At 37.4% G+C, this 14,162-nt stretch overlaps 2 protein-coding genes across 7 annotated transcripts in view; one reads left to right on the forward strand and one right to left on the reverse strand.

Annotated features, from left to right (window-relative positions):
* The window catches only part of CCNDBP1 (cyclin D1 binding protein 1), a 507,674-nt gene that overhangs the window by 145,329 nt on the left and 348,183 nt on the right, over positions 1 to 14,162 (forward strand). The window lies entirely within an intron of this gene.
* The window catches only part of TTBK2 (tau tubulin kinase 2), a 174,794-nt gene that overhangs the window by 75,788 nt on the left and 84,844 nt on the right, over positions 1 to 14,162 (reverse strand). For all 6 annotated transcript variants that reach the window (XM_050799381.1, XM_050799380.1, XM_050799382.1 and 3 more), the window contains 2 exons: positions 12,210 to 12,314; positions 1,543 to 1,608 (listed from right to left, as the gene is read on the reverse strand). In XM_050799381.1, coding sequence (XP_050655338.1) covers positions 1,543 to 1,608; positions 12,210 to 12,314 — 171 coding nt within the window. The remainder of the gene's footprint in view (positions 1 to 1,542; positions 1,609 to 12,209; positions 12,315 to 14,162) is intronic.

Consider the following 14,162-nt stretch of genomic DNA (forward strand, 5'->3'; position numbering starts at 1 on the left):
TTTAAATGCTTGGCAGAGTGCTACACACTGAGAAAAATGGCTTTACTATTTTCAATTTATAATCACACCATAGGAAACCAAATTAACTGGAGCACAGCATTTAAGATCACAGTATACTCTTCCTATTATATGTTGGTCAAGTTCTCATTAAAGCAATTTTGGCTTATCAAAACAGGAACAAGGTAAAGAAAAGAATCAAGAAAAAACACTTTTCTCCCTATTTTATCAAGGAATCACTTGTTAAGCTTCTCAACTCCATGCAAAAAAAGTTAAAGGATTGATAATCCATAAAAAAGCCCACTTTTCCTACTCATAAAGTTTGGGATGAAGGGGAAAAAGTCAGCGCAGAACAAAGGGACCAAAGGAAGGGGGTGAGGGAGATATTTTTAAAATTTAACCCAAGAGGAAAGGGATAATTTACTAAAATGAACATTTTAAAATTGTCAGTACTTGAAATCTTCATGAAAACAAAAGTTTTGGTAGGGAAAAGGATATCACAAATTAGATATGTATTACAGACAAAATGATGACTCCACATTTCATTAGGTATTGATAGTATTATATTACCAAATAATTTCTTGAAATAGTACACAGGTGTTCAATCTCTTCCAAATTCTCTCTCTCTATATATATGTATCTTTTTTGAGACGGAGTCTTACTCTGTTGCCCAGGCTGGACTGCAGTGGCGTGACCTTGGCTTACCACAACCTTCGCCTCCCGGGTTCAAGTGATTCTCTTGCCTCAGCCTCCCAATTAGCTGGGACTACAGGCGCATACCACCATGCCCAGCTAATTTTTGTATTTTTAGTAGAAACGGGGTTTCACTATGTTGGCCAGGCTGGTCTCGAACTCCTGACCTTGTGATCTGCCCACCTTGGCCTCCCAAACTTCTATATTAAATTTGTTAATACTTATATCTAATTAAGGACACAGATTCCCCATAGACATAAATACACTTAGCTATTGTCTTTTCTGGCAAATTCAATTTTATTTTCCAAGCAGCTGCACATATCTATTATCCACGATACACTATACCTTGCATTAGTATTACCAATTCCATTACCATCAGTGCCACACAAGAATGAATTAGGACAAACATTTCAAGCAACTTTGTAGCTATTAAAGGCATCCTCAACTCTCAAGCACTTTCCATACCTTTGTTTTTATTAAGAAGTCAATCTCACTTTGGGAGGCCAAGGCAGGTGAATCATGAGGCCAGGAGTTTGAGACTAGCCTGGCCAATATGGTGAAACCCCGCCTTTACTAAAAATACAAAAAATTAGCTGGGCGTGGTGGTGGGCACCTGTAATTCCAGCTACTCAGGAGGCTGAGGCAGGAGAATCACTTGAACCTGGGAGGCAGAGGTTGCAGTGAGCTGAGATCACACCACTGACTCCAGCCTGGGGGACAGTGCAAGACTCTGTCTCAAAAAAAAAAAAAAAAAAAGTATAAAATAATAATAATAATAAAATAAAAAAGAAGACAATCTGATTTAAGCTATTAGCATACTTATACAGATATTACTCCAGTTCAGATACCTACCCTGTTCCGATGTGCATTGATTGATGCATAACGAACTGTCCCTCGAAAGCCTGCCACAGCTCGAGGCTACAACAAAGCCATGCAAAGAATAATAAGTGAGTTTCAAACAGCAATACACTCAGCACACTTGAACCCATGAAGTAAATGCAAGAAACATGTCTTTTATTGTCACAATAAAACACTATTTAACTTCTAACTTTTAACTATGAAATTACAAGAAACTAGAGAGATTATCTCTAAATCACATCTTTAAAAAAAAAAACACTGATAAAATTGTAATTTTCAGTTCCGTTTTTTCCTACCTACATTTTAAAATACAGGGGCATTTATGACATCTATAGAACTCTGTATATTAGAAAATATTAAATGCTTTCATATACCCATAATCATGATAAGCATCATAGTATATACATTAATATTCAGGTTCTGGATACAAACAAATATATTTAGATGGTGAGGAATCACTAAGTAACCTGAGATACCAAGCTCTTCATACCTTGGCTATTTCATTCAAACTCAATTCAAAGGTAGTGGTAACTTGTACCCTACCTTCGTATGCAATTCATGTATTAAAAATTCAAGTTATTGGGTGCTTAGTATGTGCCACATACTAGAAATAACACCAACATGAAAAATATACGATCCTAGTCCTCAGAGAACTCAACTTAGAATAAAGTCCAGGCTTTTTACTTAGCCTATAAGACTTCATGATCTGGCATTTGTCTCCTTTCACAATGGATTTACCGTGGTTTCTTTTATGACCAATTTTAGTTTTAGCTCAAAACAGTGCACACGATTCTCTCCAGTTGGAATCCCAGCTCCTTGAATCTCTCCAATCTACTCCATTTTAAGGCTTCTGCTCACATGTCACCTCCTCAGAGAAACTTCCCTTAATCATTCTAATCTAAAATACTACTCCCCCCATCTGTAGTGCCACTCTATTCTTTTACTCTGCTTTATTTCTTTTTAACACCTTTACTACCCCCACATCAATTTTATTTATATTCTTATTCTGTTTATTGCCCATTTGTTTAGATTTTAATTTTTTTTAAGAGATGAGGTCTCATTCTATAGCCCAGGCTGTAGTGCAGTGGTATAATCATAGTTCACAGCAGCCTCAAATTCCTGGGCTCAAGTGATCCTCCTGCCTCAGCCTCCCAAGTAGCTGGAACTACTGGAGTGTGCCACCACATAGGGTTAATCTATTTTAATTTGTTTACTGGCTGTCTTCTTTTAGTCCATGGAATATAAACTCTGTGTGGATGAGGTCTTTGTCTTGCTCATTTTACAATTATAGATATAGACTCTGACAGGTATGTAACTTGTCTAAGGACACACAAATCAGTAAATAATAAAACCAGGCATTAACTAAGGTCTTTCAACATTGTCTCCATTCTACCGCTCCCCAAGAATCAAGTAAGTACCCTGAGGATTTGTGGGTGGCACTGTAGCTCAATATGAAAACTGACAAACTTGAAAATGATCATAGACAAACTTTTCATTAGTATAATTTTTTTTTTCTTAAGTAACCTCAAATTTTTCTCAATTAGCATGTATTACTTTTGTAGTCAGAAAAGACAGTAAAAAATCCTGGCCAGGTGCACTGGCTCACATCTGTAATCTCAGCACTTTGGGAGGCTAAAGCGGGCAGATCACAAGGGCAAGAGATCGAGACCATCCTGACCAACATGGTGAAACCCCATCTCTACTAAAAATACAAAATTAGCTGGGCATGGTGGTGCGTGCCTGTAATCCCAGCTACTCAAGAGGCTGAGGCAGGATAATCACTTGAACCCGGGAGGTGGAGGATGCAGTGAGCCGAGATTGTGCTACCGCACTCCACTCTGGGCGACAGAGTGAGACTCTGTCTCAAAAAAAAAAAAAAAAAAAAAAAAAAAAAAAATCCTTACCAGAATAATTTGGTCATATGTTACCACATAGGATAAACAATCTATGTGTTCTTCCTCCATTTTCTCATTTTATAATCTATGTTTAATCAAGTTAGCTATTTTATTTCTTCCTTCATTAAATACTCTCTTTCCCTTTACTTTTGTTTGGTTTTTAAGACACCTATTTTAAAATATTCTCTATTTAATGGCAAGTCTCAGTAATTAAAAGTTCCTGCAATCTTTAAAAAAAATTCCCATTATTTTCTTAGCTGCCATTCATTGACAATCATAGTCAGTGGATCTCAATATTTTCCTAAGACATCATGGTTAACAGGAATACCTAATATGCTCAATTTGGTTGATGGAACTAAGGTTGGAGAGTTTTCTTTTTAGAAGAAAAATGTCTAAGAGAATATATGAAAATCTACTATGAATCTTTTTCAGTTCATAACGTTTCAGAAGTTGTACTTTTATTCATTACCTGACATGAGCCTTCAGTTAACATAGAATTTTTTGTGTGTGTTATATAATTTTGCCCAATTATTTTCATTCCAGTAACTGTCAGAATGAAAACCTCCAGACTTATTATCACATTCTACAGCCTAGTCCACAGCTGATTGGGCATCTGGACTTCTCCCTGATGGATTCTAGCCAAGACAAGCCCAGGAGACTCTTTCTACTTAAGAGTTTCCCTGGCCTGGCTCTGACCTTACTTCTGCCATAGGAAGGCTGAAATAGAGATAAAGAGAAATCAGCTGTTTAGAGAAATCTTGAGATAAGTAGTCAAAGAAATAACACAGTTTGCATATCTCATCTAATTCTAATAGAAAAAGAAATAATGTCAGATCAAGGAAATTCAATCACCTTATTTAATGTAGTAAAGACAACTCAAACCCAACTGGGGAAAAACAGTCATGTATGCAAATGATTCCAATTTAAAGCAGATTATAATGAATACCATTAGTGAAGCACCATGAAATATAAACACTTGGGAGTGGTAAGGATTAGTTCCATGTAGTAGGAGGGAGGAAGGACAAGTCTTAGGAATAGGCAGCACTTTACTGGGTCTTGAAACAATCTCTTGAAACTTCCTCAATTGATGGCACTTTGCCAATATTTATCAAAACTGTAAATGCATATATTCACTTTGTCTCACAATTTCACTTGTGGAAATTTATCTCACAGATATACTTGTATGTGCAAAAACAGTGGATGTAGTCAGTCACTACCATCATTGTTTGTGATAGCAAAAGATTGAGGGCAACCTAAATGTCTGCCAATAGGAGACTCTGATTAAATATAGTATGTCCAAATAATGGAATACATTCTGAAGTTGCAAAAAAAAAAAAAAAAAAGAGGGGCCAGGCACGGTAGTTCATGGTTATAATTCCAGAACTTTGGGGAGTCTAAGGCAGGAGGATCACTTGAGGCCAGGAGTTCAAGACCAGCCCGGGCAACATAGTGAGACCCTGTCTCTGGACAAAAAAAAAGAAAAAAAAAAAGAATTAAAGAATTAGCTGGGCATGGTGGCATGCACCTATAGTCCCTGCTACCAGCTACTTGGGAGGCTGAGGTGGGAGAATCCCCCAGCTACTTAGGAGGATGCGGCAGGAGGACCTCTGAGTCATGGCTGTAGTGAGCTGTGATCATGCCACTCCACTCCAGCTTGGGTGACAGAGCAAGACCCTGTCTAAAAGAAAGAAAAAAAAAGAATGAGGAAGTTCTATATACCAACATGGAAAGATCGTCTAGATACACTGACAAGTGAAAAAAAGAAAGGTATAGAATGTATATCATGCTTAATCAAAAAGGTAAAAATAAGAATGTTCATTTGTATTTATTGTATGTGAATAAAGAAATTCTGGAAGAATATATTAAGAAACTAATAACAGTACAGCTACCTAAAGGTGAATGTAGGGAGCAGGGGGAAGAATCAGAGACAGTATAGGAAATGAGTAGATTTGGAATAGGCAGAGGTGAAATGGAGATTTATTTCACTGTTTACTTTTTAATTTCTTTTCAAGTCAGGTTTAATTTACTTTACTTTGAATTACTGAGGTATCATTTACTTACAATAAAATTCATACTTTATGTATACACAGTTCTATGAGTTTTGACTGATATAAAGTCACATAACCACCACCACAACTAAGATATCAAATATTTCCATCACTCCAATAAGTTTCCTTAAGGCCCCTTTGAGTCAATCCCTCCCACCCCTAGTCTCTGACAACCAATGATTTCTCTCCCTTGTCAGCACTTAGTATTGTCTGGTTTTTGTTTTAACCATTCTAATTGGTAGGCAGTGGTATCTTGCCAGGGTTTTAATTTGCATTTCCCTAATAACTTATGATATTGGCCATCTCTTAATATGCTTATTTGCCATTTGTATCTCTTCTTTGACAAAATGTCTATTCAAATATTTAGCCCACTTTTACTGTGTTGCTTTCTTTTTATTGAGTTGTATGAGTTGTTCATAGATCCTGGATATAAAACCTTTATCAGATGTGTGTTCTGCAAATATTTTTCCCCATCTGTGACTTGTCTTTTCATTTGCTCGACAGTGTCTTTCAAAGAGCATAAGTGTTTAATTTTGATACATTTTTAATTCTTTAACTTTTGCATGACATGAATATGTTACCTATTTGAAATTTATATTTAAAAATATTTTGAAAGAAAAAGAAAGTAAAAAGTGAAAGTATTTAACAATCTATGAGCATATTTTATTTGATACCTAGATATTCAAATGAAAACAAAAAAGAAAAAGTAAATCGGGCCTTGAAGAGCTGACGGAATTACAACAGAAAAAATGAGATGCATTTTAAGTCAAAAGAACATGGTTAACAATGCAAAGAGGGAGGAAAGTACTGTTGGTGTTAGAGAAACAAATCTGGTATGACTGTAGCTGACCGTGAGAGGAAAAAAACAGGAAAATAGGTTGAAGTCAGATTAAAGGAGGACTTAAATGTCAAATTAAGGTCTTCTTTAATTTGGTTTATAACGTGTTGGCTCACGCCTGTAATCCCAGCACTTTGGGAGGCCGAGACGGGTGGATCACAAGGTCAGGAGATCAAGACCATCCTGGCTCACACTGTGAAACTCCGTCTCTACTAAAAATACAAAAAATTAGCCAGGCGCGGTGGCGGGCGCCTGTAGTCCCAGCTGCATGGGAGGCTGAGGCAGGAGAATGGCGTGAACCCGGGGGGCGGAGCTTGCAGTGAGTGGAGATCGCGCCGCTGCACTCCAGCCTGGGCGACAGAGTGAGACTCCGTTTCAAAAAATATATATATATATTTTCAGCTGGAAAGTAACTATTGAGAAAATGCTCTGCATGTCTGTTGACTCTGGTGGAAGTATAACAGACTGAAAGGAGAAGACAGAGAGATGAGTGAGGAAACTATTTTAACAATTAAAACAAGAAACAACAAAATTAGTACAAGGGCAGAAGCAGTGTGAATGTAAAGGAGAGAATGTATGTTAGAGACAGGATGAACTCCTAGGAGAATAAACCAAGAAAGAAGAGAATGACTCTAGCCTATTGCTAACAAAAGGGAAAGGATCAGGGAAAAAAAATGCAAGAACTATGTAATAGAACTCCCAATGGAATTAAGAAACTATCTCAAATTCAGCTGAAATTCTGAAATACTAACAGAGAAAAAAGACTTTAAAAATTGTTCTTACATAAGTTACTACAATCCTAGGCACTGGAAGTTTCAGGTGAATGGTTAGGACGGGAGCAACAGGAGAAAACATGTCACTCCAAGAGCTTAGACACAAAGGGCCAGTGTGAGATGCCAGCTGAAGGGCTGAAACTGGGGAATGCCTTAAAAGCAGGACACATACACAAAATGAACAGGCAGATTCAAATCATTAGGTAAACAGAAGTTCACCTCTGAAATTATGAATCAAAGTGTTGCAGATATATATAGTTTAGGACTTCTTTGCCCTTCACAACCCTACTTAATGTAACTAATACATCTTAAAGGTGATAAAGAGTAGAGGCTGTCAAAACCAACTTCATAAAACAACACACTGGTATAACAGATACACTCCATCATTCCCTTTGCAATGCCTTCTGACTGATGGTCCTACACCACAAGATTGGTAAATAAATATACCTATGTTTTGAGGAAGTTCCTTCGTGGTGATAGAATAGCTTTGTATCTGGATTATGGTGTTGATGTCTTAGTCCATTTGTGCTGCTACAAAATAAGCTTGCCCAACATGTGGCCCAGGATGGCTTTGAACACAACCCAACACAAATTCATAAACTTTCCTAAAACATTATTGGGATTTCTTTTTTTAGCTCATCACCTATTGTTAGTATATTTCATGTGTGGCCCAGGACAATTCTTCCATTGTGGCCCAGGGAAGCCAAAAGATTGGACATCCTTGCTATAAAGGAATACATGAGGCTGAAAATTTATAAAGAAAAGAGGTCTGTTTGGTTCACAGTTCTGCATGCAGGTTGTACAAGAAACATGGCACCAGCATCTGCTTCTGGTGAGGGCTTCAGGCTGCTTCCACTCATGGTGGAAGGCAAAGCAGAGGAGGCATGTGCAGAGGTCACATGGTGAGAAAGGAAGCAAGAAGGTGGGGGAAGGCCGGGCGCGGTGGCTCAAGCCTGTAATCCCAGCACTTTGGGAGGCCGAGACGGGCGGATCACGAGGTCAGGAGATCGAGACCATCCTGGCGAACACGGTGAAACCCCGTCTCTACTAAAAAAATACAAAAAACTAGCCGGGCGAGGTGGCGGGCGCCTGTAGTCCCAGCTACACAGGAGGCTGAGGCAGGAGAATGGCGTAAACCCGGGAGGCGGAGCTTGCAGTGAGCTGAGATCCGGCCACTGCGCTCCAGCCCCGGCGACAGAGCGAGACTCCGTCTCAAAAAAAAAAAAAAAAAAAAGAAGGTGGAGGAAGGTGCCAGGCTCTTTTTAACAACCAGCTCTCACAAGAACTAACAGTGAGAACTCATGACCCTCCACTCCCAGGAGAGAGGAGTGATCTATTCATGAGTGATCCATCCCACGACCCAAACACTGCCCGTTAGGCCTCACTTCTAGCATTGGGAATCAAATTTAAACATCAGATTTGGATGGGACATTCAAATTATAGCAGTTGGTTATATGAATCTATACATGTGATAAAATTTCATATACCACCACCCCCACCAAAACGTGCATGTTGAACCTGGTAAAATCTAAGTCTGTACTTGAGTTAATAATATTATACGAACATCAATTTCCCAGTTTTGACAATGTACTATGATTATGTAAGGTACTATCACTGGAGAAAGCTGGGTGAAGGTACATGGTAACCGTATTATTTTTGTAACTTCTTATGAGTCTTAACTATTTGAAAACAAAAAGACAAAACAAAGAAAAATATAAAAAATGCTTAAAGTACTATGTCGTGATTCTTCATCCTTAATGAATCTTCAATTAACAGACCAACTACTATTACATATTGATCAGCCAACAGAGTATTTACTGTGATAACAAAACAGTATTTGTTATGATGAGAACTCATAGACACAAAGGGGAACGATGAACATTGGGGCCTACTTCAGGGTGGGGGGTGGGAGGAAGGAAAGGAGCAGAAAAAATAACCATTGGGTACTAGGCTTAGTACCCAGATGAAATAATCTATATAACAAACCTCCATGGCACGAGTTTACCTATATAACAAACTTGTACATGTGCCCCCAAACCCAAAATAGAAATGAAAAATAATAATAAAAAAGGACAACAATATACATCAAATCAGGGGGAAAAGCAAATAATAATAAAATAATAAAAAAGCAGAGGAGGCCAGGTGTGGTGGCTCACACCTATAATTTCAGAACTTTGAGAAGCTGAGGCAAGAAGATCACCTGAGCCCAGGAGTTTGAGGCTACAATGAGTTTTGATTGCACCACCGCACTCCCGCCTGTGCAACAGAGCAAGATCCTGTCTCTTTAAATAATAATAATAAATTTAAAAAGCAAAGGGAAAGGAATATGAGAGGGAAAAGAGAGAGAGGGACTGGATTAAAAACATTAAAAGTCGATTGGGTTAAATTCATAAGCTAAACATGAAGGCCTGTCATGGCAGCTATCTGCATCTGCTCCCTAACTCCAAAACAAGCACCCTCAAGATCTGCAGAAGAGAGAAGAAAGAAAACAAAGAAACTAGTTAACACAAAATATAGAATGGAGAGTATGTCAAGGGCTGTACTGGCTAATGTGATAGCCACTTAAAATTAAATGAATTTAAAATTCAGTTCCTGGACCAGGTGTGGTGGCTCATGCCTGTAATCCCAGCACTTTAGGAGGCCGAAGAGGGCGGATCCCTTGAGGTCAGGAGTTTGAGACCAGCCTGGCCAACATGGTGAAATCTCGTCTCTACTAAAAACGCAAAAAGAAATTAGCTGGGTGTGGTGGCAGGCGCCTGTAGTCCCAGCTACTCGGGAGGCTGAGGCAAGAGAATCGCTTGAACCTAGGAGGTAGAGGTAGCAGTGAGTTGAGATAGCGCCACTGCACTCTGGCATGGGTGACACAGCGAGACTCCATTTCAAAAAAATAAAAATAAAAATAAAATAAAATAAAATAAAATATAAAATAAAATAAAATTAAATTAAATTAAATTCAGTCCCTCATTTGCTCTGGCTACAATCCAAGTGCTCTATAGCCACATGTAGCTAGTAGCTACCATATAAGACAGTACAAATACAGAACATTGCTATCATCATAGTAAGCTCCATTTGTCAGTGCTGCTTGAGGAAGAAAAAGGGATATGATCAGGAAAGGACCCCCAGCATGCTTCTAAGATGGTAATACGCCATTTCTTAACCTAGATGGAGGCCAGTAATGTTTCGTTATTCTTAATTTTTAATGTTTTTTACACTCTTCTGGAATATATAGCAAGACAAAATAAACAAAATCAAAATACAGATTTCTGCAGATAACATGATGGTATACTTAGACAATCCAAACAACTAATTCAAGTTTCCTAGCAATAAATAAATAATTGTACATATGAAACAAATCTACAATGGGAACTTTTGATTTTACATTAGTAGAACAATATGAGAAAATTATTTCAAACACAATCCAAAAAAGTATGACATTAACTTTTTTTATTTTTATTTTATGTTTATTATTAATTTCATCAAACCAAAACTTTAAAGAAGCAGACAGATCCCAAAACAGACAGAAGCTGAGACCAAATAAGACTTGTGAATCCCATACTGAGACCAAATAAGTCCGTTTACAATATTGACAGAGTGACATCAATGCCTTACAGTTTCATTGCTAAATTAAGTTTGGCCTAAAACTGCCTCTGTACATGTTTTATGGCTGGTCTAGAGGTAATGATGGTAACCTAACTTGAGTATAAATAGACTGTAAACTACTCTTGTAACAAACAGCCAAGTCTCAGCCAACCACAGCAGCCAACTGTTCAAAGCAGATTCAAATAAAGCAAATGCCCAGCTATAAGCAATCCAGCTGTTTCTGTACCTCACTTACATTTTCTGTACCCATTTTACTTTTTATGTTCATACATGTTATCTGACCATGTGGCAGCCCCAGAGTCATTCTGAACCTATTCTTATTCTGGGGGGCTACATGATTCATGAATCATTCTTTGCTCAACTAAACTCTGTTAAATTTAATTTGCCTAATGTTTTCTTTTTAACAAACCTAAAAGCCCTATCAAAAATAGAGGTTGTGGTAAAGGGAACTAGGAGGAAATTCACTGAAGATACAGCTTAGAGAATAGCTGGACAGGAGAGAACTAGGGGGAAAAGATAGCTGAAGGACCTGACATCAGAACAATGATCAAACATTGACTTCAGAAACTATTCCATTTTAGAAGCCACAGTTTGATTAGCTGGTCAAGGTATTTACGCCCCCAAGATATTGTTATAAACAATAAAGTAACTGGCCTGCAATTAGTGAAGTTCAACAGCTGGATGTGGCCAAGGAACGAGCAGAAGTGAGCCTTACTGGTACCATTATCATCACAGTTTGATTGTGGTCATACCCAAAGATGCACCTCCCTGAAGAGCAACACAGTCTTAATACTGTGTGTATGGTTTGCGGGGAGGGAGGGAGAACGGAATAGATTTCACTAAAATGATCCTGTCAGCCACTAAACAAAAAATAACAAGCCCTAGAAGGGGGAAACTAGTACCCAGAGTTGCAGTAATATATTACCTAAAAGGCCCAGTTTCCAACAAAAAATCATGAGGCATGCAAAGAAACAGGAAAGTATGACTTAAACATAGGGGGAAAAAAGCTGGCAACAGAAACTGCCTGTGAGAGTGACCAGATATTGGATTTAACAGAAAAAGATTTTAAAGTAGCCATTATAGATATGTTTTCAGAAATAAAGGACAGCTTGATTAAACAAGTAAAAGAAAATGCGATGACAGTGTTGCATCAAATAGAGAATATCAATGAAGAGAACTAAGTGGAAATTTGGGAGTTGAAAAGTATAGTAACTGAAATAGAATTATAGTATGTAGAAAGGGTATCATACTGCACAAATGACCCCTCATCTCAAAGGGTCAACATGTGTTCTTACTAGAAGACCACTCGAAATCTCCCTCTAATGTACATTTTTTGAAGCCACAAATTTCAATAATACAATTTATTGTCATTCTATAATCATTAAATGTATATGCCACTTGTTAGATAACATCCATTAGGATAAATAATTAGCATTGTTTAAAAAGTGTGACACTATAAATACCAGGGTAATTATCAAATATTCGGTAATAATATGAAAAATCTTACTGGTCTGACGTCACCACAGGAATTGGTAAACTGTCGAGCCAAGCCAAAATCAAGCATGTAACATTTCCTACATGTACTAGGAAAGCGGCCCATAGCGAAGTTCGACTAGAAAAATAAAGAAGGAAAATATATACATTCTTATAATACTTAGTCCTTACATTTTAAGTCTTCTTCTATTTAACCTCTATATAACACACATGTTCCAAATATACTATTCTAGTCAATGATGTTTAGTAGGTATTAAAATATGATTTAGTTCTGGGATCTATTAATGCCTAATATCAGGTAAACTTTGAGCAAAAAAGGATGTAAATGACTAAGGTTACACACAAGACAATATTAACTAGACTTGAAACTCTAAGTTCTTGAAATTCTAGTCTAAGTGAATGTTTAAATGACAACCCAACCCCCTACTTTTTAAAATAGGAGAAATCAGAGACGTACCAAAAAAAAAAAAAAAAAAAAACCACAGAAATTTAAAAGAATTTCCTCTAAACGGCCAGGTGCAGTGGCTCACGCCTGTAATCCCAGCACTTTGGGAGGCCGAGGCAGGTGGATCACGTGGTCAGGAGTTTGAGACCAGCCTGACCAACGTGGTGAAATCCCGTTTCTACTTTAAAAAAAAAATTAACCGCGTGTGGTAGCATGCGCCTGTTATTCCAGCTATGCAGGAAGCTGAGGCAGAAGAATTGCTTGAATCCAGGAGGCAGAGGTTGCAGTGAGCCGAGATTGCGCCACGGCACTCTAGCCTGGGCGACAGAGTGAGACTCTGTCACAAAAAAAAATTAAAAAAAAAAAAGAATTTCCTATAAACATCATAAAACTGAACTTCACTAAGTCTAAAATTAAAATACAATTCATAGAAACATTTCAAAACGGACTTAAGGAAAATACACTTTGTATTCTTCCCCTAATGAAAATCAGTGTAATATTAAATGACCACAAACGCAAAGATGAGTATGTAAGTAAGAGGACTTGTGAAGGTAAAGGCCAAATTGTTATCAGAATTGTTAGGGGTTTTTTTTGTTGTTTTTTTTTTTTAAATATTGCTCTACTTATGGGCTTTCTGATAAAAACAGAAACTATTCCAATCACCATGGTTCTCAAATAATGATGCATAGAAATAGACTGACTCTACTATGTTAAATTTAGTTAGCATTTTCATGTAAACTAATTTTAGAAGTCATGTAACAACAGACGGTTATACTTTTCAACTGTACCAACATATGATACCTTTATAGTAAATATGGTATATCAGAAATGGGTCATTTCACCTAATGAACAATCAAATACCAAAAAGGACAAAAAAAACCTATTTCACACTTATGGAAATGACAATTTCTAAGAAAAACAGATTAGTAAATAAAAACCCCACTATATTTCCACAGTAGCACTCAGGAGAAAATAAAGTCTTTCACAACTGATGATTTCCTATAATTTTTGACTTAACAAATAGTTCAAGAACACAATATGAACAACCAAAAGCAACATATATAGTTTTTTAACCAATATATCTATAAAAGAAACCAGGGAATAATGCCAATTTAGGCATAAAGCTAAGTAAATGGCAATGTTAGCACACATAATAATAGTCAAACATAAACCTTTTTTAAGAGACAGGGTCTCACTATGCTGCCCAGGCTGGGGTGCAGTGGCTATCCACAGGAGCAATCATAGCTCACTGCAGTCTCCGTCTCCTGCACTCAAGGAATCCTCCTGCTTCAGCCTCCTGAGTAGCTGGGACTATGGGCATGTGTCACCGCCCCAGTCTCAGTTTTTATTTTCATTGTATGAGAAAAACTCCTGAAAATAAGTTGTAGTTGTAATTATTACTTAAAAAATTAAGAGGTAAGTTATATTTTTGCTTCCAGGTCTCTATCGAAATGAAAATATTACCTTGTATTTTACCACAACAAATACATAAAGCTACATTTGTAATTTATTGTGTCCCAG

Source organism: Macaca thibetana, chromosome 7 (genome assembly GCF_024542745.1).
Source record: "Macaca thibetana thibetana isolate TM-01 chromosome 7, ASM2454274v1, whole genome shotgun sequence".
NCBI classification, from domain to species: Eukaryota; Metazoa; Chordata; class Mammalia; order Primates; family Cercopithecidae; genus Macaca; species Macaca thibetana.